Here is a 21,558-nt window from a genome sequence, read left to right as displayed (position 1 = left end):
ACAGGGATGGAGACGTGGCAATGAGTTGGGGGCAAAATGGGAAGGGGACATGGCAGTGGGACAGGGATGCAACAGAACGGGGGCTTAGAGTGGATTGGGGACATGGCAGTGGGGTAGGAACACAACAGGAAGGGAACATGGTGATGGGCCAGGGTCATGGCAATGGAATGGGGACGTGGCGATAGATTGGGGACACGGCAGTGATATGGGAACACACAACGGGAAGGGGACGCGGCAATGGGATGGGGATGTGTGACCACTCTCCCCTTTTACCCAGGCTTCCCTCATCCTGCAAGTCTCCTACACCCCTCCTCCGGGCGCTGCCCCCCTCTTCCCTCCCCCAGCCCCCCCCGAACCAGCCCCGGCGGCGGTGGCAGAGCCCGACACACTCACTGGTAACGCGGGGGCTCCACGGGGAGATACATCCCCCATAGCCCACCCCGCAGAGGCCGGGGACCCCCAGCAACCTCCCTGCCTCCCGCCCCGCGCAGAAGTGGCCACCGAGGAGGAGGGGGAGGACCAGGCGGTGACAGGGGACGAGACGGAGCCCCCAGCCTCGGGGCCACCGGGCTCGGAGCTGCCCTCGGTGCCCCACAGACCCCCGGCTCCCCGCGGCCGTGGGGTGAAGCGCAGGAGGAGCTCGGCCAAAAAGCCGCTGTCCAACAAACCTCAGGACTTCCAGGTGAGACCCCCGGGCACGGGGCTTTGTCCCCTGAGAGCATCCCTGTAGTGCCAGGACCTACCTGGGGTTTTGTCCCAGCAGGCTAGGACCAACCCTGCGTATTGTCACCTGTAGAGTGTCCCTATAGGGCAAAGACCTGCCTGGGGTTGTCACCTGCAGGGTGTCCCCAAGGTGTCCCTATAGGGCAAGGACCTACCTGGTGTTCTGTCACCTGCAGGGTGTCCCCAGGGTGTCACCTAAGGCAGGGCCAGCCTGGGGTTTTGTCACCTGAGAGGTGTCCCCATGGGCAGGACTGACCCTGAGCTTTGTCACCTCCGAGGTTACCCCCCAGGTGTCCCCTAGGGCAAGGACTTTACTGGGGGTTTTGTCACCTGTGAAATGTCCCTGAGGTGTCACCGCAAGCCTGGACCAACCCCAGGTTCTGTCACCTGTGAGGTGTCCATGAGGTGTCCCCGAAGGCTCGGACCAACCCTGGGTTTTGTCACAGGGAGGTGTCACCACGCCATTCCTATAGGTTCGAACTGACCCTGGGTGCTGTCACCTGCGAGGTGCCCCCAGGGTGTCCCCCCAGGGCCGGACCAACCTCTCCTCCTCCCTCCTCCCAGATCCGGGTGCGGGTGATCGAGGGCCGGCAGCTGCCCGGCGTTAACATCCGCCCGGTGGTGAAGGTGACGGCCGCGGGGCAGACCAAGAGGACCAGGATACGCAAAGGCAACAGCCCCCGCTTCGATGAGGTGAGGGGGGAGGGGGGGGGGCTGTGTGGGGCAGGGGTGGGCCACCTCCATCCCAGAGCGTCGTCCCGGTGGCGCGTCCCGTGCTGGGAGTGCCACGCTCCATCGCCCCTTTTCCCCCCAGACCTTCTTCTTCAACGTCTTCGAGTCGCCGGCCGAGCTGTTCGACGCGCCCGTCTTCATCACGGTGAGCTCGCCCACGCTGTGTCCCCGTCCCCGGCCTGGGGATGTGGCTCTGTTCTTGAGCCAGGCTCACTGCTCCTCCCGCAGGTCCTGGACTCGCGCTCCTTCCGGATGGACGCGGTGATCGGGGAGTTTCGGGTACGGATCCCTGCCATCTCCTTATCGGCCGGGGATGGGCTGGTGGTTGGACTCGATGATCTTGGAGATCTTCTCCAGCCTCAGAGACTCTGATTCTAGGAGCGGGGATGGGTTGGGCTTGGCCTTGGGGATCTCAGAGGGCTCCTCCAGCCTTTGTGCTTCCATCGTTCCGTGATTCTGTGTCCGGGCATGGTGGGGAGGGGTCACCTTGATGACCTTGGGGGTCTTCTCCAACTAGAATGATTCCATAACTGAGCGGACATGGAGGTGATGGGTGGGTGGTTGGATTCAATGGACTTGGGGGTCTTCTCCAATGGGAATGATCCCGTGGTTCTGTGGTTCCGTGGGCGGTGATGGGTTGACAGTTGGACTCTGTGACCTCAGAGGTCATTTCCGACCTTAACGAAGCGTTGATTCTACGTTTTTCTCTCTCTGTGCTTCACAGATGGACATTGAGAGCATCTACTCGGAGCCGAGTGAGTTCAGCATCCGCCCCACACGCTCCCATAGGAAGGGCAGAGGCATTCCCCTATTGACCGCCCCTTCCCGAGCAGTACATCATAGAATCATAGAATTAGCTAGGTTGGGAAAGACCTACAAGATCATCCAGTCCAACCATCCACCCACCACCAGTAACCCCACTAAACCATGTCTGAGAGGATACAACGCATGTCTAATACATGTCTAATCGTGTTCGTGTGGATTCAGTTTGGGATGGCGTCCCTAAAGAAAGGACACTTAAACGTTTCCTACCCCATCCCTGTCACGCGTGACGGTGATAACCACAGAGAGCTAGGAGGCCAAGGGGGAACACAGTGCTTCCCCATCACCCCGCCCCGTGTTTCCCCCCCCCAGAACACGCCATCCTCAGGCGGTGGCTGCTGCTCTCCGACCCGGAGGACTTCACAGCAGGGGCCAAGGGCTACCTGAAGGTCAGCCTGCTGGTGCTGGGGCCCGGGGACGAAGCTCCCGTGAGTATCGATGCCGGGGGGCTTCCAGCTGCCCGCTGTTGCTGCTTGGCTGGGCGTGCTGACCTGTTGGCCATCCCACAGCTGGAGAAGAAGGAGGTCTCCGAAGACAAGGAGGACATCGAGGGGAACCTCCTGCGTCCCACGGGGGTCGCCTTGCGAGGGGCTCAGTTCTGCCTGAAGATCTTCAAAGCTGAGGATTTGCCCCAGAGTGAGTGGATGGCGTCGGGGCAAGCTGCTGGCTGCTGGGAGTGTCGCTCGGTCGCGATGCGCGGGACGTAGCACCCATGGGTGCTGCGGATCGCAGCCCCCACAGCGGAGCTCTCCCCCCCCCGCAGTGGACGACGCTGTCATGGACAACGTCCGGCAGATCTTCGGCTTCGAGAGCAACAAGAAGAACCTGGTCGACCCCTTTGTGGAAGTCAGCTTCGCGGGGAAGACGGTGAGTGGGGCACGGCTCTGCGTCCCCGTGCTGGGGGCTGGGGGGGACATGGTGTGGGGACACCGGTGGGGCGGTGGCTGGGCTGCGCCGTGGTTGTGTCCCTGCTGGGGTGTGGGACTTCCCAGCACCGTGGGGAGACCCATCGCTGCTCCCACCCCTCCAGCTCTACTCGAAGATCCTGGAGAAGAATGCCAACCCGCAGTGGAACCAGTGCCTGATGCTGCCGGCGATGGTGAGTGCGGTGCCCACCCCTCATCGCCCCGCTGCCCCTGGCCGCCGCTCACCGCTCCTCTCTCTCCCCAGTTCCCTTCCATGTGCGAGAAGATGAGGATCCGGGTGACCGACTGGTGAGCCAGGGGGAGGGGATGGGGCAGGCACCCCGTAAAGCAGGAGGAGCTGGGGAGGGGCCGTGCTGATGGATCGGGGGGCACCCGGTGCGCGCTGAGACGTGGGCTGTGTTCCAGGGACCGTCTCACACACAACGACGTTGTCGGCACCGCCTACCTCTGCATGTCCAAGATCTCTGCGCCCGGCGGGGAGCTGGAGGGTGAGCGGGCGGCGGGATGGGGCTCTGTGCACGGCCCTGGGGAGCACGGCGCGCTCATGGCTGGAGCTTGGTGTTGGCTTGGAAGAGGGAACGGGCAGGGAGGTCTCTGTCTGGTCGATGGGGGCGTGGGTAGAAGGGTGATGCTGGCTCCGTCCATCCCATGGTGCTCGCTCTGTTAATCCTGTGTGGTGGTGGCTTCTTTCATCCTGTGGTGGTGGATCTGTCTCTCTTGTGGTGGTGGATCCGTCTGTCTCGTGGTGGTGGATCTGTCCGTCTCGTGGTGGATCCATCTTGCATGGTGGTGGCTCCAATTATTCTATATGGTCATGGTTCCGTCCATCCTGTGGTGGTGGTGGTTCCATCCATCCCGCATGGTAGCTCTGTCCATCCCGTGGTAGTGTCTACATCTGTCCTGCATGGTGGTGGCTTCGGAAGCCCTACAAGCTCGCTCCATCCACCCTGCATGGTAACTCCACCTGTCCTGTATGCTGGTTCCCTGCATCCCATGGCGGTGGCTCCATCCGTCCCACGTCCCCATTCTGCATGTTTTTGGTGGCAGTCCCCCTGGCTCGTGGTCTTGCAGACCTTCATTCCTCCTGTGGCTGTAGGAAGATTTTGCTGCAGAGCTGCTTTGCACAGGAGGTTTTGCATCCTCTCTGGATCCGTGCACCCTCTGTAACCTGCACGGAGGGCTGCACGGCTGTGTCGCAGCCTCCCCGCTTCTCTGTCGGCACCAAACCCCCAGTGATGGCCTCTGCTTTTCCCATCGCCTCCTCCTGTCCTGCAGCCTTCCCTGCTCCTCCTCCTGACCTCTCTCCATCTCTTTACGCTCCAGATGCGTTTCCAGCTCTCGCGAAGCCTCTGAAAGCCACAGACCGTACGTCCCCTTAGAGCCTCTTGGTTTGTGGGCGCTTGGGTAACTTTCTTCCCTTAGGGTGTGTGGTGCCCGGGGAAGGGCTGTGCCGCCGTCCCCTCCGGTGGCTTTGGGGTATCCCCGCTGGGCAGCGGTGGCATTGGCAGTCTCGAGGTGACAGTGCGTTGCACGGCGAGTGGTCGGGGTCCGGCGTTGTGCTGGGAGCTCAGAGCATACAGATTGGGCTCTTTGCTGCTCGTCTGCCTGAGGTGTCCAAAACTGAGCTCACACTGTCTCGTGGCACCAGGCAGCCGTCATTCTCCCGCCCTAGGGATGCTCTGTGCACGGCTGCCAGCACCTTTCCTGCCCTGGCAAAAGGTGTTTGCAGGGACGTGGCCCTCTGCCCTCGGGTTCCTGACGTCCCCTTTCCCTGTGCCCCACAGTGGACGATGGGCTGGGCTTCCTGCCGACCTTCGGCCCTTGCTACGTCAACCTGTACGGCAGCCCCCGCGAGTTCACCGGCTTCCCCGACCCCTACGAGGCGCTCAATTTAGGAAAGGTGAAATCAGCTTCTTTCCAGCGCACGGCCCAAAATAAATTAGCCTTCCTTCCTGCTGCTGCTAACCCGGACTGGCTTTGTTAGCAGGAGCCCGCGCCGTGCGCTCTGCCCCCAACGCTCCCCGCTGGCTAACCGCCTCCCGGCACCGCTCCCCGCCTCCGAAATAACGCTCCTGACCTGACCTCTGTGCCGCCAAGCCAACGAGAGCGGAGGCGGAGGTGAAGCATGGGGCGATGGCGATGGCTCCTGACCCTGTCCCCGCTCTACCCCAAGGGCGAGGGCGTCGCGTACCGTGGCCGGGTGCTGCTGGAGCTGGAGACCAAGCTGGCGGAGCAGGGGGAGCTGAAGGTGGAGGACATCTCTGCCGACGACATCCTGCGGGTGGAGGTAATGGGGTTGCTGGGGCCAACGTTGGCGATGCTGGGGGGATGTCTGGCAGCTGATGGTCTCCTGGAGGGCGTCTCCCGCTGCGTTTTCATCCCAGGGTGTCCAGCTTGCTGTGTCTATGGTTTGCTCAGTGAACGTGGATGTGCGGCTAATTTGCTTTTGAAGAACAGCCATCCCAGCTGCACCAAGTTGGACTTGGTGATCCTCACAGGTCCCATCCAGCTCGGGTTGTTCTCTGATACTGTGACCCTGAGTGCTGTTGCAGATGCACTTCTGCTGCTCATGTCCTCAGGGCTAACCTTCGTTTTCCACACGGATAGCTCCAGTCTTCTCCTCTGTCAGATTTTTCCTAAACATCTCACCCCAAATTTGGTCGATGCACATTATGCTCTTCTTTCCTGCGTTAATCTCTTCCATCTCAGTGGCTTTGCCACAGTGCCATGTGTTGGGTCATCGTAGGAGGGCAGTGGTGGCATCTCCTTCCCATTCCCGTGCCTCTTGCAGAAGTACCTGCGGCGGAGGAAGTACTCCCTCTTTGCTGCCTTCTACTCGGCCACCATGCTGCAGGATGTGGACGATGCCATCCAGTTTGAGGTCAGCATTGGCAACTACGGCAACAAGTTCGACAACACCTGCCTGCCCTTGGCCTCCACCACGCAGTACAGCCGGGCCGTGTTTGATGGTGAGCTGCACCAAGGGACTGTGTGCTGGCGGGGGGTGGCTGTGGGTTCTCCATCCTTGAAGGGCTTCAGAACCCGACTGGGGGTCTTCAAAACCCAACTGGAAGTCTTAAATCTAACTGGAGGCTGTCAAACCCAACAAGAGACCTTCAAGCCCAATGGGACACCTTCAAACCCAACCGGAGGTCTTCAAACCCAACTGGAGATCTTCAAAACAAATCTGGAGGCCTTCAAAACCCAAGGGGGCCCTTCAAAACTCAGCTGGGGGCATTCAAACCCCACTAGAGGTCTTCCAAATTCAGTGGGGGGCGTTCAGAACCCAACTGGGGATGTTTAAACACAACTAACTGGAGCCCCTCAGAACCCAACTGGAGGTCTTCAAGCCCAACTGGAGGCCTTTGAAACCTCAACCTCAACCAACATGTGAAGGCACCAGCTTGTGTGGGTAGATGTGACTGGAGAGGAGGAAGGCAGCCAGGAATTAAGCGTTCCTGTGGAGCTCTTTGGCCCTAATAATGCTCCTTTCTTCTCAGGGGAGATCTGGTCCTTTGGGGTGGCCTTTCCCTGGCTCCTGTAGTGTTCTGGGGTCAGATGCCTTCAGCACACTGGGGTTGTACTGCTGCTTCCTGGCCTCACTGCTCCACAGGAGCAGCTGCAGACGGGTCCATACACACATTTGGACCTTGTTGCACGCGGAATCTCCAAGAGAGCCAGGCGCTGAGCTCCTGCCCCAACCAGGTGGTGCCTGCTGTTGTCACCCAGTGCCCTGAGCTCACTCACGTGCTGTGCCCTCCAGGTTGCCACTATTACTACCTGCCCTGGGGCAATGTGAAGCCCGTGGTGGTGCTGTCCTCCTACTGGGAAGACATCAGCTACCGAACCGATACTCAGAACCTCCTCCAGCACGCGGCGGACAGGCTGGTGAGTGCCGGGGTGACACGGTGCATCCCTCTGCATCCTGTGTGGGGGGCAGGGGGGATGGAGCCCATCTCCAGTGGGGTCAGGTGTGGAGTTTGATGGTGACCCAGGTGTCATGTTTGGGGTGTGGGAGCCACAGCAGGGGCTCTGTGCGACCCAAAACCTGGGCTGCTTCCTCTCTTTCATGGCTTCCAGCCAGCACGGGGCCACGCAGCTGGGTGGGAAATGGGGGGACAGTGGGATGCTTCACCCAACTGGGGAACCGGGGCAGGAAGCATTGCTTCCTTCCCTTTTGGAGCGTGCGATGGGAGCTCCAAGAGGAGCCCACCCGGCGGTGCTGGGCTCAGTGGAGCCAGCTGGGAGCTCCTGAGCTGGGGGGGCACAACGTGGCACTTACCCCACGTCGTGCAGGAAGCCAACCTGGAGCGGATCCACCTCGCGCTGAAAGCCAACGGCGCGCCGGGCGAGCTGGAGGCCCTGGGCACCCAGCTGATGGACGACGTCATTGCAGACTGCAGGTATTTCTGCCAGCTCTCAGAGGGACACTTCTCCCCACGCGTCATTGCTTGTTTGTCATTGGAAGAGTGTTGTCCCCGTATGCTTTGCATGAGTCCCTGCAGAGCGCTGGGTTTCCTGGGTGCTGTGTGTGCGGCGGTTGGACCGCAGGATGGAGGTGTTGGGTTGGGCGGCATGGATGCATGTCCCACTGTCCCCATGGATGCATGTCCCACTGTCCCCACGGCTGTCTGCGTTGTGCCCCCACCATGGGCAGGTGCAGGTGCAGGCCATGCTGTCTGAGCTCCGGTTCCATCCCCTGTGTGCCCTGCAGCTTAGCATTTCCTTGAGAAACCCCCACGTCAGGACGCTGAGTTGGCCCCCACCCTATGCCCCCTCCCCACTGTGCCCTCTTTGCACTGGGTCAGGGTGGTTTTCTTCCTTCAGCCCCCCTCCCTGTCCTTGCTGCCCACAAACCAAGCATGTCCCTCTGCTGGTGACCTCCAGTGCTGGCGGTGGGCGAACCTCAGTGGCACTGTGGTGGCTCTTGGTGCTTCACCTCATCTCAGGGGGACAATCTGTCCCTCTTGGCCGTCCGTGCTGTCACCAGGCCTGCTTGGACCATTGTCCCCACCTCCCCCCACCAGCCTGCAGGACCACGTGCCCTGGCCTTAATGGTGGTGGGATGGTACCTCCTCCTTTTGGGCCTTGAACCCCAGTGCGCAGAGCTCCAGGAGGACGCGCTCACATGGCCACATGCACATAGACACAGCCCTCTCCCCATCTGTTTCCTTTTGTTTTGCCCCCCACGCACACACTGTTGGACTCAGTGATCTTAGAGGTCTTCTCCAACCTTAAAGGCTCTATGGTTCTACGAAAGAGTGGCCCTGTGCAGCCTGACCTCTCCGTGGTCACTGGGTGTGACGCGGGGCCATGGTGGGACGCACAGGGCTCGTTTGGAAGGAACTTGGGCTGGATTTTGGAGCGATGGGACAGCTCTGCTGCCCCCAGTGCTTCCCTGTCCTGGTGGAAAGGCTCAAGTGTTCTCTAGACCTTTTCACAAAGAGGTTTCCTTCCTGGGAAAGAGAAGGGCTGGAAGTGGCACCCCAATGGAATTAGGGAAAGAGGAGTAGCAGCGGAACCCAGTGCTCAAAGCACTAAGTGCACCTGGCTTGGGTAGCTCCCTCGTGCTGAGTGGCTTGGATTGGAAGGGTCCTTAAAGATCATAGAACCATGGAATGGCTTGGGCTGCAAACTCTGAAACCTTCATCCAGCAGCTTGAATCAATTGACATTCAAGCATGTGTGTGGCGTGGCCAGGCTCCTGACTCCTTCCAATGATGTGTGAGGGTTCTTGGCATCGCAGCACTCCCCACGTGCACCTTCAGGAGCTTGTTAATTGCTTGTAAGCTTGATGAGAATTTAAACAACAACAACAACAAAACCCAAAAGACTAGCAGTGAAGCAAGAGAAGGACCTGGGTGTCCTGGTGGCCAACGGTTGACCACCAGTTGAGCAATGATAGACCAGTGGTTGGCCAACAGTTGGCGAACAGTTGACCAGCGGTTGACCAGTGGTTGACCGACAGTTGTTCAGTGAGTTGGCCAACAGTTGACCAGTGGTTGACCAGTGATTGACCAATAGTTGACCAACGGATGAACAGCGGTTGACCAACGGTTGACTAATAGTTGACCAGTGGTTGACCAAGGGTTGACCAATGAACCTGCTTTAGAGGGGTTGGACTGGGGGATCTCCAGAGGCCCCTTCTACCCCCCCCCCATGGTTCTGGATTCTGGGAGGAGGGTGAGGCTCGGGAGAACTGCTCACGCCACATCTCTGCCCGCAGTGTGCCACTGCCCGACGTGCTGGGGAAGGCGGCCAGCACTCACCTGGACCAGAACCTGTACCGCTTCCGCAGCACCAACCTGGAGCAGATGGTGCGGGCAGCCCTGAGGCTGAAGCACGAGGAGCTGAGCCTGCCGGCCGCGCTGGAACAGGCGGAGGACTGGCTGTGCCGGCTGCGTGCCATGGCCGAGGAGGTAACGCCGCGATGCCGGGGGTGTCCCAGCCCCCAGGCGAGGATTGCCACCGCCCCGGTGTTATGTATCAGTGGGGTTTCATGGGGGATTGCACTCGGTGTAGAGGTGCTGATGGCACTGGGCTGAAGCTTTGGCCAAAAGCTGCCAGTCAAAGCAGAAGGTTTGATTCTGCGGTGGTCTTCTAAGGGCGATAGTTTGCTCGTTTTGCCTTGGTGTTAAAAGACAGAGAAAGCACAATGGGTTGAGGGATGTAAGCAAAATAATTAAATTCAAAACACCAATAGAGTGACATCCTGTTAACATGCATCATGCTCCTGCATGTATGGGAGAGACAAGAAGTAATCAAGTGACGTTTGGGAGTATCATCATCGAGTCCTTGGAGTTGGAAGGGTCCTCCAAAGGCTGTCCAACTCCCCATCGCAAGTCATGCAGCTCCGATCACAATCATTATCAAACTGCAGTCATGGATTATCCAGCACCTCACAACAGTGACTTGCTAGTAACGTTAGCCAATGAAGCTCTCGGCACTGGGGCTTCTTGTGCGGGATCAGGGTTGGGAGATCTGATAAAAGGCTGAGGAATGTAATTGGGCAGGATGGATTGCAGGGAACTCATGTGGTGCTGCACCTTTTGGGTTCTTTCACTGCTACGGATTTGGGTTTCTTCTTACGTGGCAGATTATGCAGAGTCCTCAAAGTCAGTGGGGCTTCACGTGCCAGAGAGATCCATGACCACACGCCTTAGGGAAGGATCAGACCAACGCAGCAGTAACCAGGAATACCCCATGTTCATTTGTTCGTTTTATTTCTGGAGCATTCTTCTACACGTCACATCTCATAGCTGATCTTTAAGCAAGAGCTTGGACTAGGGATCTCCTGAGATCCCTTCCAGCTGAATGGGCTGAGAGCTAGGAGAGCCCCAGAGCTGTCACCATCTCTTCTTCTCCCACATGGCGCTTCCCATCAGACAGCGATGTCTCGATGTTGTGGTGCTCTGAGATACCATTTTTCCCATTGCAAATGGATAGCTGCGAGCTGGGCACGATGTGGGGTTGGGACGCTCAGCCCTAGAGCCTGGGGCTGGCGGTGGGGTCTGGAATCCATATGGGGTTGTGTGCCCTCATCATTCCATAACACCCTCACCCCTTTGCAGCCCCAGAACAGCCTCCCGGACGTGGTGATCTGGATGCTGCAGGGTGATAAGCGCGTTGCCTATGCCCGCGTGCCGGCCCGCGAGGTGCTCTACTCCCGTGGCGGCCCCAGCTGCTGCGGGAGGAGCTGCGGGAAGCTGCAGACCATCTTCCTGAAGGTGCGTGGCCTTTCTGTACCTCAGCTCCTCGTGCACCCTGGGGCAGCCCCCTGGGACCGCTCTCCTGTTTTCTGCGTGGCTCTTTCTGCAGTACCCCCAGGAGGAGGCGACGGGGCCGCGGATCCCAGCCCAGATCCGCGTCCAGCTCTGGTTCGGGCTCTCCGTCGATGAGAAGGAGTTCAACCAATACGCTGAGGGGAAGCTCTCTGTCTTCGCTGAAACCGTGAGCATCTGGCAGGGACCCCTCCTGCTCCGTGGGTCCTCCTGGGGGGCAGCGTGTGGGGCTGGGCCATGGTTAGGGTATGGGCGCTGTGGGGCTCCTGTTGGCCCCTAATGACCTAGAGAAGAGCTGATTCTACCAGCATGGTGGAGAGAGGTGGATCTGGGTTCCCACCCTCCTCTCTCTTGTTGGGGGTGGAGGCTGGGGGCTGCTGGGTGGGAGAGGCTCTTCCCAGGAGGTTGGTCCTCAGGATGGCTGTGAGTTCGTGGAATCACAGAGTCCTTTAGGTTGGAAAAGCTCTGTGACTTCATTAAGGCCAGCAGCTGACCGAGCACTGCCATGTCTACCACGAAACCACGTCCCTAAGCAACGCACCTACACGTACTATGGGATGGATTGGGTTGGAAGGGACCTTGAAGCCTGTCCAGCTCCAACCCCCTGCCATAGGCACAGCTGCCACCCCCTAGACCAGTTTGCCCACTGCCCTTTGTATCCCAGGATCTGTCCCCCCGGTCTCACCCTACTGCTAACACCAAATCTCTCCGCTTTTGTGACCTCAGTACGAGAACCAGACCAAGCTGGCGCTGGTTGGGAACTGGGGCACCACCGGCCTGACTTACCCCAAGTACTCCGATGTCACCGGCAAGATCAAGCTCCCCAAGGACAGCTTCCGGCCCTCCACAGGCTGGACTTGGGCTGGCGACTGGTTCATCTGCCCGGAGAAGACGTGAGTGATGTATTTCTGCAAAGCCACAGGGCTTGGGTTGAGTGGGCACCCCAAAACGTGGAGCTGGTGGCGAGGTCACCGGGATGCTGGATGGAGGTCGGGGGAGGGGGTCACCCGGTGGGGGCTCCTCCTGCCCAGGGCGTCCTTGGTGCGCGGTGATGTTGATGGGCAATGTGTTGTGTCAGCGTTGGGTGATGACCCAACAAGCAGCCCCAGTCTTGCAGCTGCCCACATACCTGTGCAAGCCCCAGGTGGGAGAGCTTGGGAGGTGGGCTTGGGGCAGGTGGGTCTGGGTGCTCGGGGGGCAGCAGGATGGGGTCCCCCCCCCCCGATCAATGTTGCTCCTGGGTGCAGGCTGCTGCACGAGGCGGACGCGGGGCACCTGAGCTTCGTGGAGGAGGTGTTTGAGAACCAAGTGCGGCTGCCTGGTGGGCAGTGGATCCACATGGCTGATGCCTACACCGATGTGGTAAGGACTGAGCGGGACCCGGGGTGCTCCGGGGAGACGGGGGCAGCGGGTAGACCTTGTTCCTCACTGTGTCCCACAGAATGGGGAGAAGGTTCTGCCCAAGGATGAGATCGAGTGTCCTCCGGGATGGAAGTGGGAAGATGTGGAGTGGGACACTGACCTCAACAGAGCTGTGGACGAGAAAGGTGTGAGGGGGCAGGTTCAAGTGTCCGTGCCACTTCATCCCCTGAATTTTGCCTGTTGGGGTCTTCTTTCCGTGCTTCCATCTGGCCCTGGGGATGGAGGTGTCCCTCCATCTTATCTGGCTTCCAGGGAGAGAGGGTTGGAGAGCATCTGAGATCACTGAACCACAGCATAGCTTGGGTTGGAAGGGTCCTTAAAGATTACAGAACCGTCGAATGGCTTGGGTTTGGGTTGGAAGGGTTTTTAAAGATCATAGAACCGTGGAATGGCTTGGGTTGGGTTGGAAGGGTTTTTAAAGATCATAGAACCATAGGATGACTTGAGCTGGGTTGGAAAGGACCTTAAAGATCATAGAACCATAGGATGACTTGAGTTGGGTTGGAAGGGTCCTGGAAGATCATAGAACTGTAGGATGGCTTGAGTTTGGGTTGGAAGGGCCCTTAAAGATTATGGAACCATAGGATGACTTGAGTTGGGTTGGAAGGGTCCTGAAAGATCACAGAACTGTAGAATGGCTTGGGTTGGGTTGGAAGGATCCTTAAAGATCAAAGAACCATAGGATGGCTTGAGTTTGGGTTGGAAGGGCCCTTAAAGCTCACCCAGCCCCAACCCCCTTCCGATGTGGATGGATGTGAAGAGGACTGGGAGGCAAGGAGGGGGGCTCTTCTCCCACCCTGACTCCTCTGTCCCCGTGTCCCCCAGGCTGGGAGTACGGCATCACCATCCCGCCGGACCGCCGGCCCAAGGCGTGGGTGCCGGCTGAGAAGATGTACCACACCAATCGGCGCCGGCGCTGGGTGCGACTGCGCCGCAGGGACCTGGCGCAGATGGAGACCGTCAGGAAGGTGGGGTGAGAGTGGGAGAATGGGGCTGGGAGCAGCTCAGGGCTGCGTCCTCACGTGCTGGGGGGATGCTCGAGGTCGGGGGCCTGACGCAGGAAAGCTCTGTGGTTTTCACTGCGGGGGTCAGTGTCTCCTAGAGGTGGTGGCACCTCTGGATGTCAGTGGTTGTGGGGTTGGGGACAGGGCACGGGGCAGAGCTGTGTTGGCCACCAGGGCTCTGTGCCTTGTCCCAGCCCCACTCCCCTCTAGGTGGTGCCATTGGACTGTGAAAGCCACACCACAGTGAGGTTCCCCAGGATAGTTTCCCTCATTTTCTCTTTTTCTAGAAAGTTTTGGATGGAAATCTCTGGGGACCTCATTCCACTTCCCAAAGGGTCCCAGGGTGGGGGGTGGCAGAGATCTGGGGAGAAAAGTCCCTTCTTGGATTTGGGACTGATAGCCTGGCAAGGAGGCCATAGGATCACACAGCCATTCAGGTTGGACAAGACCTCAGGGTCACCAACCCCAACGCACTGAACGCGTCCCCCAGTGCCACATCCCCATGGTTCTGGGACATCTCCAGGGACAGTGACCCCACCACCCCACCCTGGGCAGCCTGTGCCAGTGCCCAGTGCCCCCAGGAGGGGTCAGAGGTGGTGGCAAAGCAGAGGGCCAGCAGGAGGGGGTGGGTGGTGCTGGTGCAGAGCAGGATGCTCGCCCTACATGCGCAGCCCCCATCCTGGCCAGAGCCTTCCCCAGGTGGGATTCACACCGGCACCCAGCAATGGGGCTCCCCTGTGGGATCCGTGGGGGACGGAGAGCAGCGAGACGGGCGCGACGTGGGGTGGGAATCCCGCAGCAGCTCCAAGAAGCCGAGCGGGACCCGGGCACAACCCCACCTGTGGGGACCCCTCCGTGCAGCGCTGGTGTTTCGCTCCCCCCAGCAGCACAAGCAGGACGAGCAGGACGGCGAGGGCTGGGAGTACGCCTCGCTGCTGGGCTGGCGCTTCCACATGCGGCCGCGCCGCACCGACGCCTTCCGCCGCCGCCGCTGGAGACGCAGGATGGAGCCCCTGGAGCGCGCCGGGGCCGCCGCCGTCTTTGCCTTGGAGGGGGCCCTGGTAGGTCCCCACCCACTGTGATCCTCTGTCTCTACCTTCTCCCCACTCCTTGCTGTCCTGTGAGCCCCCGTGGGTTGAGGGTCTGGGTGCCCCGTGGCACTCGCTCGCATCGCAGCCGTGCGTGCGCCATCCCTGTGCTTCCGCTGTCCCCACTGGAGGGGGGGGGGGTCCCAGCTGTCACCCTCCCCCAGGGGACACTTTGGACGCCTCGTGTCACCAACCCCGAGGGCTTTACAGGAAAACATAGGATAAACCGACGGTCTGAGGATGCTCCGTGTGGGGTGCTGGGTGCAGCCGGGGGGGTTCCGTGCCCTTCCCTCCCACGGTGCCGGGAGGCGATGGTCCCCAGGTCCCCTTGGACGCCCTGTGGTGCGCACCCCCCGATCCCGCTGCTCTCTCCTGCAGGGAGGGGTGACGGACGACAAGAGCGACGACGGCAAATCCGTCTCCACGCTGAGTTTCGGCGTCAACAGACCCACCATCTCCTGCATTTTCGACTGTGAGTCGCGGCGCGGGGAGGGTGAAATTCCACGGTGGGGGGGGGAAATCTGTGCTGCGGGCACCCCACGGCCCGGCGTCACCCCAACTTCTCCCCGGGTGGGGTCACCCCTGGGTGCTCCTCTCACCCATTTCTCCATGCCTTCCAGATGGGAACCGCTACCACCTCCGCTGCTACATGTACCAGGCGCGGGACCTGGCTGCCATGGACAAGGACAGCTTCTCGGGTGAGCCCACGCGGTCGTGCTGGTTGGTTTGAGGAGCATCTCCTGCACGGCAGGGACAGGAGCGTGGCTGTGGGGAGGGGGGGGGCACGCCGGGGATGGGGCTTGGTGGTCCCGCACCCTCGTCCCCGTGGGCTGTGCTGCTCTTCCGTGCTGCCTGTGTGCACACATTGCAGCGCTGTTTTGAGGCAGGAATGCGGCAGAGTGGGGGTATGTTGTTACCCCTCAGTCAAAGCTGGCGGGGCTGTGTCTGACACCCCCACAGCATCCCCGTGACATCCCATAGTGTCCCTGTGACATCCCTACAGCATCCCTGTAGCATCCCCATTGCGTTCTCTGTAGCATCTCTACTGCATCGCCAATACCATCCCTGAAGCATCCCTGCTGCATCCCCTGTATAACCCCCACAGCATCCCCATACCATCCATGCAGCGTCCTTATAGCATCCCCTACAGCATCCCCTACAGCATCCCCTACAGCATCCCCTACAGCATCCCCTACAGCATCCCCTACAGCATCCCCTACAGCATCCCCTACAGCATCCCTGTAGTGTTCCCACTGCATCCCTATATCATCCCCAATACCATCCCTGTAGCATCCCCGCTGCATCCCCTATATAACCCCCACAGCATCCCTGCAGCACCTCATAGCATCCCCACAGCATCCCCTACAGCATCCTGGCAGCATTCCCTATAGCTATATCCCCTATACGTGGGGATCCTCACTGCATCCCTGTATCATCCCCACAGCAACCCCATCCCATCCCTGTAGCATCCTTGTAGCATTCCCATACCAACCCCACGACATCCCTATAGCATCTCTACTGCATCCCCTATGGCATCCTCGCTGCATCCCCTATATCACCCCTACAGCATCTCCATGCATCCCTATAATCCCCTATATCATCCTTGGTGCCTCCCTGTAGCATTTCCACTGCAACCCCAATACCATCCCTGCAACGACCCTATATCATCCCCCTACAGGATCCCTACTGCATCCCTGTATGATCCCCCTACCACCCCTGCTGCATCCCTAGCTCATCCCCCATAGCATCCGCTGTCTCACCCCACAACATCCCTGCTGCATCCCCCGGAGCCCGGTCGCTCTCTGGGAGGAGCAATGCTTCCTGCTGTGATTCTGTGACCCGGGCTCTCGTGGTACCTGAAAGGTTTCTGACAAAATCCTCCGTCAGGGGTTGGCAGGGAGGGGAAGTGCTTCAGGAGGGGAAGGTTTTTGCCCAGCTTCTGTGACGCCACTGAGGTTCTTGCGTAGAGAAACTACCAAGCTGTGTCCCCCGTGGTGGTGACCTCGCTTCTCAAAAAGCTGGAACGGGCAGAGGTGGGCTTGGAGAAGAGCAGCTCCGAGGGGGATAATTGAGGGTGGGTGAGATGGAAAGGTGCAGGACCCCAGGGGTCACGGGTTGGAGTTGGGGATGGTTCCTTCTGGATGACAGAGATGAGTCCTCGTGGAGGTTAAGGGTGGTTCTTCATGGAGGTTAAGGGTGGTTCCTCATGGAGGCTGGGGTCCTCACCAGAGGGCATTTCAATGGGGAAGTCTCCCAGCTGAGCATAACTACCATGCAGGACTATGAGCTGGCATTGCCTGGGACAAGATGGTGTTGCCATTGCTCCCCCAGCCCGCTCGTGGTCTGTTCACAGACACCGGGCCCCGTGTGGCTGCGCGTCGCCGTCTCCTCCTGGGATTCACCCTTCACCTTCTCTGTCACCCCCTGCAGACCCGTACGCCATCGTTTCCTTCCTCCACCAAAGCCAGAAGACGGTGGTGATCAAGAACACCCTGAACCCCACCTGGGACCAGACGCTCATCTTCTACGAGATCGAGATCTTCGGGGACCCCAAGAACGTGTCTGACTGCCCTCCCAACATCGTGGTGGAGATATACGACCACGACACCTACGTAAGTGTGCGGGCACGAGCTGGGCCCTTGTACTGGGGGGAGCTGGCCTACCACACGTAGGGTTTGGCTGCCCAAGGCATCCCACGTGCCTTCAGGTGACAGCATTTGGTGGACGGCTGCTGAGCTTCTTCCCGAGCTGCTGGTGCAGCTCCTGGGTGGGACTCAGCCCTAGAACCATTCAAGTTGGAGAAGGCCTCCAAGACCCCCAAGTCCAACCCCAACCCACCTCGCCATGCCCACTGACCCTGTCCCCAAGTGCCATGTCTCTACATTTCTTAAACACCTCCAGGACAATCCCAGCCCCACCCCGGTGGGCAGCCTGTGCCCATATGTCCCCCAAACCACCCCTGTGGATCTTGGTGATCCCTACAGATCATTCCCACTCCGCGTGCTCCGCGGTGCCACTCTATATTGCACTTGGAGCTCCTGCTCTGGAAACTGTGTGACAGCAGAGGAACCTCACCTCTTCTTTGAGCCAAAACACCCAGAAGTGAACGTGTTTCTGCTGTGGGATGGGGAGCATTGGCATCTCTGCTGCTTGCAGGGAGCGGACGAGTTCATGGGGCGCTGCGTGTGCCGGCCCAGCCTGCAGCGCGCACCGCGGCTCTCCTGGCACCCCGTGCTCAAGGGTGGCAGGAACGTCGGCGAGCTGCTGGCTGCCTTCGAGCTCATCCAGAGGGAGAAGGTGAGCTCCCCTCCTGCTCTGCGCCCAGCAGGGTGCAGCTCGGTGCTGTTGTCCATTCTGGGCTCAGCACCTTCCAGCATCAGAGCAATGAGCAGAGTAGCGGGACGGGGGGTGGTGCTGGATCCAGGTGTTGGCTGCTGGGGGCTGGGAGTGCTGCTGCATGTCCCTCTGCTCGTCCTGCAGGGATGCATGTCCCTCTGCTTGTCCTGCAGGGATGCATGTCCCTCTGCTCCTCCTGCTGCAGGGATGCATGTCCCTCTGCTCCTCCTGCTGCAGGGATGCATGTCCCAGTCCTCCTCCTGCTGCATGGATGCTGATCCCGCTGCTCCTCCTGCACCAATGTAGGTCCTGCTGCTCCTCCTGCAAGGATGCAGGTCCCGCTGCTGCTCCTGCAGGGGTGCCCCACTGCCTGCATGCTGCAGCCGTGGGGGAAGCTCTGGGTCCCAGCCCTGCTGTGCGGATTGGGGCCACTGGGGAGACCGGGGCCGTGCCCCCTAGGGATGCTGACGTTGGCTGTGCTATTGCTTGCTGCATCCGTGTGGGTCTGCAGCTACTGGTGGGATGGGGGAGGTGATGCCCACCCCTTCCTCACCCCGTGCAGGACCTGCAGGTGGCGGGGGGAGAGCCCAGGGGTGGGGGTCCTGCCCTGCCCCCCTGTTGCAGGCAGAGCCCTGCCCTCACCCGGGAATTTGGGAGCCTGGGGCTGGGGGAGGGCTGCTGTTTTCTGTCCCTGGGAGCACAAGTGGAAAACGTGTGTGTTTCCTCCGCAGCCGGCTGTCCACCACATCCCTGGCTTCGAGGTAATGCCTTCCTCCTCAGCCCTGCTCCCCGAGCCACCCCTCTCCCTGTCCCCAGGCAAGAGGTTGGCAGTGGGCTCTGCAGTCCTGATGCCGCTCTTAGGATGGGCAAAGCCCTGCGTAGACGTGCTGGTTTCCTTCAGCTGACGGCCCCTAAGACAGAGCGAGCAAATCCCACCCTGGCCATGCAGAGGGATGTCTTCCTGCCCCAAGAAAACTCCAGCACTTCCATCACGGAGGGCTGTGCTTCCCAGCACCTCCTGCACGCCCAGTCGCTCTGCTGAGCGAAGCCCTGTGTAACTGATGCTGGAGTTCCAGATGTTTTAAGTTCCCTGCACTGATTTCTCCTCCGGGTGGGCAGGGACGTGGGAGCACGTCCTTATCCCTTCGGTTTAAGAGCGTTAGGATGGGCTTGTGAGTGAGAGGTGCTCTCATTTCCTAATCTCCTTCTGTTCCCCAAACAGAACGAGCTGTCCTCTGCTCTGGACGAGGTGAGTCCATCCCGTCTCATTGTCCTTGGAGGGGCAGCTGCTTTCTAAATCCACTGCGTCGGGCTTTTAGTGATGCAGGGGGGGAGGTGGGCTCTGAGGTGGGTTCCCAGTGGCACGTTGGGTGGTGGTCAGCTGTAGTGGGGTGAGCGTGCACGAGGCCTGCGGATATCGAGCCCCTCTGAGGGAAGCGTGCCCAAGTAACCATCTCTCTGCTCTTTCTCCTCTGTTCCTCACCACTGCCGTGTCTGGGCACTGCGCAGCTCTGCGCCCCTGCCTTGTTCTACGAGGGGCTCCTCCGATGGGTACCTTTGTGCTCAAACCCTTCCTCCCCTCCCTTCCTCTGCCTCAGCCTGGAAACCAAGCAGCGTCCCCACAGAGGGACCGCGCAGCCTGGCCCTCCTGCCCCGCAGGGTCCCCCTCAGACTGACCCCCCCCCCCCCCCCCCCCCCCCCCAGGCTGCATCACAGGGACTGACCCCAACCCCAATGCCACCCTGAGTTTCCAGTGCCCTCTGAAGTAATTAACAAGCTGGGTGATCTGTCACACTCCTTCATGATGGGTCTGAATGACCGGGCTGGCACTGGAGCCCTTCTGTTTGGTGGGAAGGGGAGCAGCCCTTCCCCCTTTCTCATCCCAGCACTGGGGTTTAACTCGCCCTGGAATGGCAGCATGAGGCCACCAGCTCTTGTCCTAATGCTTGAAATACAGAAACCCGCTCCGCTGAATGCAGTAACGCTTCAGGCTGAAATGAATTCTGCTCTCCTCAATCGGTTCCAACTGCCCTTGGTCGAGGGATGCGTTCTTAGAGGCTTTGCTTTCTTTTGTTCCCTTGTTGGTGAGCCTGACCTCGAAGATTCAGCTCGAGAGGAACTCAGACCCTGGAAGGGCGCTGGGCCCAACCTCTGTTGGCGATCAGGGAACTCTTGGTCCCCCTCCCTGCCCTGTGGGGGCCAATTTTGAAGCCCTCAGCTGCTGGCGAGGCGGTGGACGCATCCTTCTGCCCGCAGCGTGCACAGAGGGCTCTGCCTGAGCCCAGTCCCGATGCCTGCAGGCAGTGGGTACCCCAGGGCTCCAATGAGCGGGTGCATGGCTGTGCCATTGACCTCTGGTGGTTGGACCTCCTCGGTGATGCTGTTGCGTGCCCTCTGTCCCACCATGGTATGCTGCTGGTGCTTGGGGGGCTCGTCACAGCATCCCTGCCTGCTGCAAGGAGCTGCTCTGCACTAATCCATCCCCTGCTGCCGTTCCATCCTTCCCAGTAACTGCCTTGCTACGCTCCTCATGCAGACAGGAGGAGATGAAACCACACCTCCTTCTACATCAGAATGGGGATGACTTCTGCAGAGACTGGGGGCTCTGGGGGGGCCGGAATGGGAGGGCGGGCGGTGGGGATGGCGGCCCAACCTGATGCTGTCGCCCTTTGGTTTTCAGTCCGAGGACTCTGACCTGCCCTACCCGCCACCCCAACGGGAACCCAACATCTTCATGGTCCCCCAAGGGATCAAACCGGTCCTGCAGCGCACGGCCATTGAGGTGAGCGGCAGGGAGCATGTGGGGTGGCCGGTGAGAGGGTGGCATGGGTAGGGTGGCATCCTTAATGGGAATCCCTGGGGGTGGGTGAGACTGAAAAGGGTTCCAAGGAGGCTCCGTGGGCACAGGGCTGGGAACTGGTTCTGCCCGTGAGATACCAGCCAAAAAAGGTCTCCCTAAACCATTATAACACAGCAAATTTGGCTCCAGGTTTGCCCTGCCATGGATAAACCATGTGCCCTCCACTCCTACTGGATGTGGCTGTCTCAGTGGACCAGCAGGTTTCCATTTATCCTGTTCCTTTCCTGTGGTTGGCACTCTTCTTACTTTTGGGGTGATGAGAAGGCCCCAACCGAGCTGGGGCCAGGGCAGTGAGCCCCGCGGAGCGGCAGGTCCTGGGGCACAGCACAGACCGGGACCAGCCTTGCTTTTTAGAATGCAAATCTGCCTCACATCAGGACGTTGATTGCCCCAAATACAGATATTTTATTGATAGATAAGCGGCTGTGGACCTGGTTCGTTGCTCTCCCAGCAGCATCCTACCCACCTGGATGGTCTTCAATTGCTGAGAGGCTGAGGGCAGACGCAGAGGAAGGCTTTTGGCTCAGTCTTTTCTGCTTGTTCCTCTTGCCCTGCAGATCCTGGCCTGGGGGCTGAGGAACCTCAAGAGCTACCAGCTGGCCAGCGTCACCTCGCCCAGCCTGCTGGTGGAGTGCGGGGGCCAGCTCGTGCAGTCCTGCGTCATCAAGAACGTCAAGAAGAACCCCAACTTCGACGTCTGCGTGCTCTTCATGGAAGTGGTGAGGACCTCTTCATGGGCTTGGCTGGTAGAGATTGTTTGGAAAACCATTAGAACCACAGAGTTGTTGGGAGTTGGAGGGAGTTTTCATAGAATCACTGGAGGGTTTGGGTTGGAATGGACCTTTGTAGAACCATGGAAGGGTTT

At 59.9% G+C, this 21,558-nt stretch overlaps 1 protein-coding gene across 10 annotated transcripts in view; it reads left to right on the top strand.

Moving 5' to 3' along the window:
* Positions 1-21,558, top strand: part of DYSF (dysferlin) — a 68,660-nt gene that overhangs the window by 15,401 nt on the left and 31,701 nt on the right. For 3 of the 10 annotated variants that reach the window (XM_021395034.1, XM_021395030.1, XM_021395039.1), the window contains exons 4-36: positions 278-682; positions 1,288-1,416; positions 1,538-1,600; positions 1,684-1,734; positions 2,180-2,210; positions 2,590-2,705; positions 2,787-2,913; positions 3,041-3,144; positions 3,308-3,376; positions 3,448-3,491; positions 3,609-3,691; positions 4,527-4,568; positions 4,988-5,103; positions 5,377-5,490; positions 5,995-6,172; positions 6,967-7,091; positions 7,500-7,606; positions 9,429-9,621; positions 10,774-10,929; positions 11,021-11,152; positions 11,710-11,876; positions 12,231-12,345; positions 12,425-12,530; positions 13,231-13,373; positions 14,294-14,470; positions 14,876-14,969; positions 15,118-15,195; positions 16,928-17,109; positions 17,654-17,794; positions 18,565-18,594; positions 19,056-19,082; positions 20,514-20,615; positions 21,251-21,412. In XM_021395034.1, coding sequence (XP_021250709.1) covers positions 278-682; positions 1,288-1,416; positions 1,538-1,600; positions 1,684-1,734; positions 2,180-2,210; positions 2,590-2,705; positions 2,787-2,913; positions 3,041-3,144; positions 3,308-3,376; positions 3,448-3,491; positions 3,609-3,691; positions 4,527-4,568; positions 4,988-5,103; positions 5,377-5,490; positions 5,995-6,172; positions 6,967-7,091; positions 7,500-7,606; positions 9,429-9,621; positions 10,774-10,929; positions 11,021-11,152; positions 11,710-11,876; positions 12,231-12,345; positions 12,425-12,530; positions 13,231-13,373; positions 14,294-14,470; positions 14,876-14,969; positions 15,118-15,195; positions 16,928-17,109; positions 17,654-17,794; positions 18,565-18,594; positions 19,056-19,082; positions 20,514-20,615; positions 21,251-21,412 — 3,909 coding nt within the window. The remainder of the gene's footprint in view (positions 1-277; positions 683-1,287; positions 1,417-1,537; positions 1,601-1,683; positions 1,735-2,179; positions 2,211-2,589; positions 2,706-2,786; positions 2,914-3,040; positions 3,145-3,307; positions 3,377-3,447; positions 3,492-3,608; positions 3,692-4,526; positions 4,569-4,987; positions 5,104-5,376; positions 5,491-5,994; positions 6,173-6,966; positions 7,092-7,499; positions 7,607-9,428; positions 9,622-10,773; positions 10,930-11,020; positions 11,153-11,709; positions 11,877-12,230; positions 12,346-12,424; positions 12,531-13,230; positions 13,374-14,293; positions 14,471-14,875; positions 14,970-15,117; positions 15,196-16,927; positions 17,110-17,653; positions 17,795-18,564; positions 18,595-19,055; positions 19,083-20,513; positions 20,616-21,250; positions 21,413-21,558) is intronic. The other 7 variants (XM_021395035.1, XM_021395031.1, XM_021395037.1 and 4 more) reach the window with 5 other exon arrangements.

This window comes from Numida meleagris, chromosome 4 (genome assembly GCF_002078875.1).
Source record: "Numida meleagris isolate 19003 breed g44 Domestic line chromosome 4, NumMel1.0, whole genome shotgun sequence".
NCBI classification, from domain to species: Eukaryota; Metazoa; Chordata; class Aves; order Galliformes; family Numididae; genus Numida; species Numida meleagris.
This window is presented reverse-complemented; position numbering and strand designations above follow the sequence as displayed.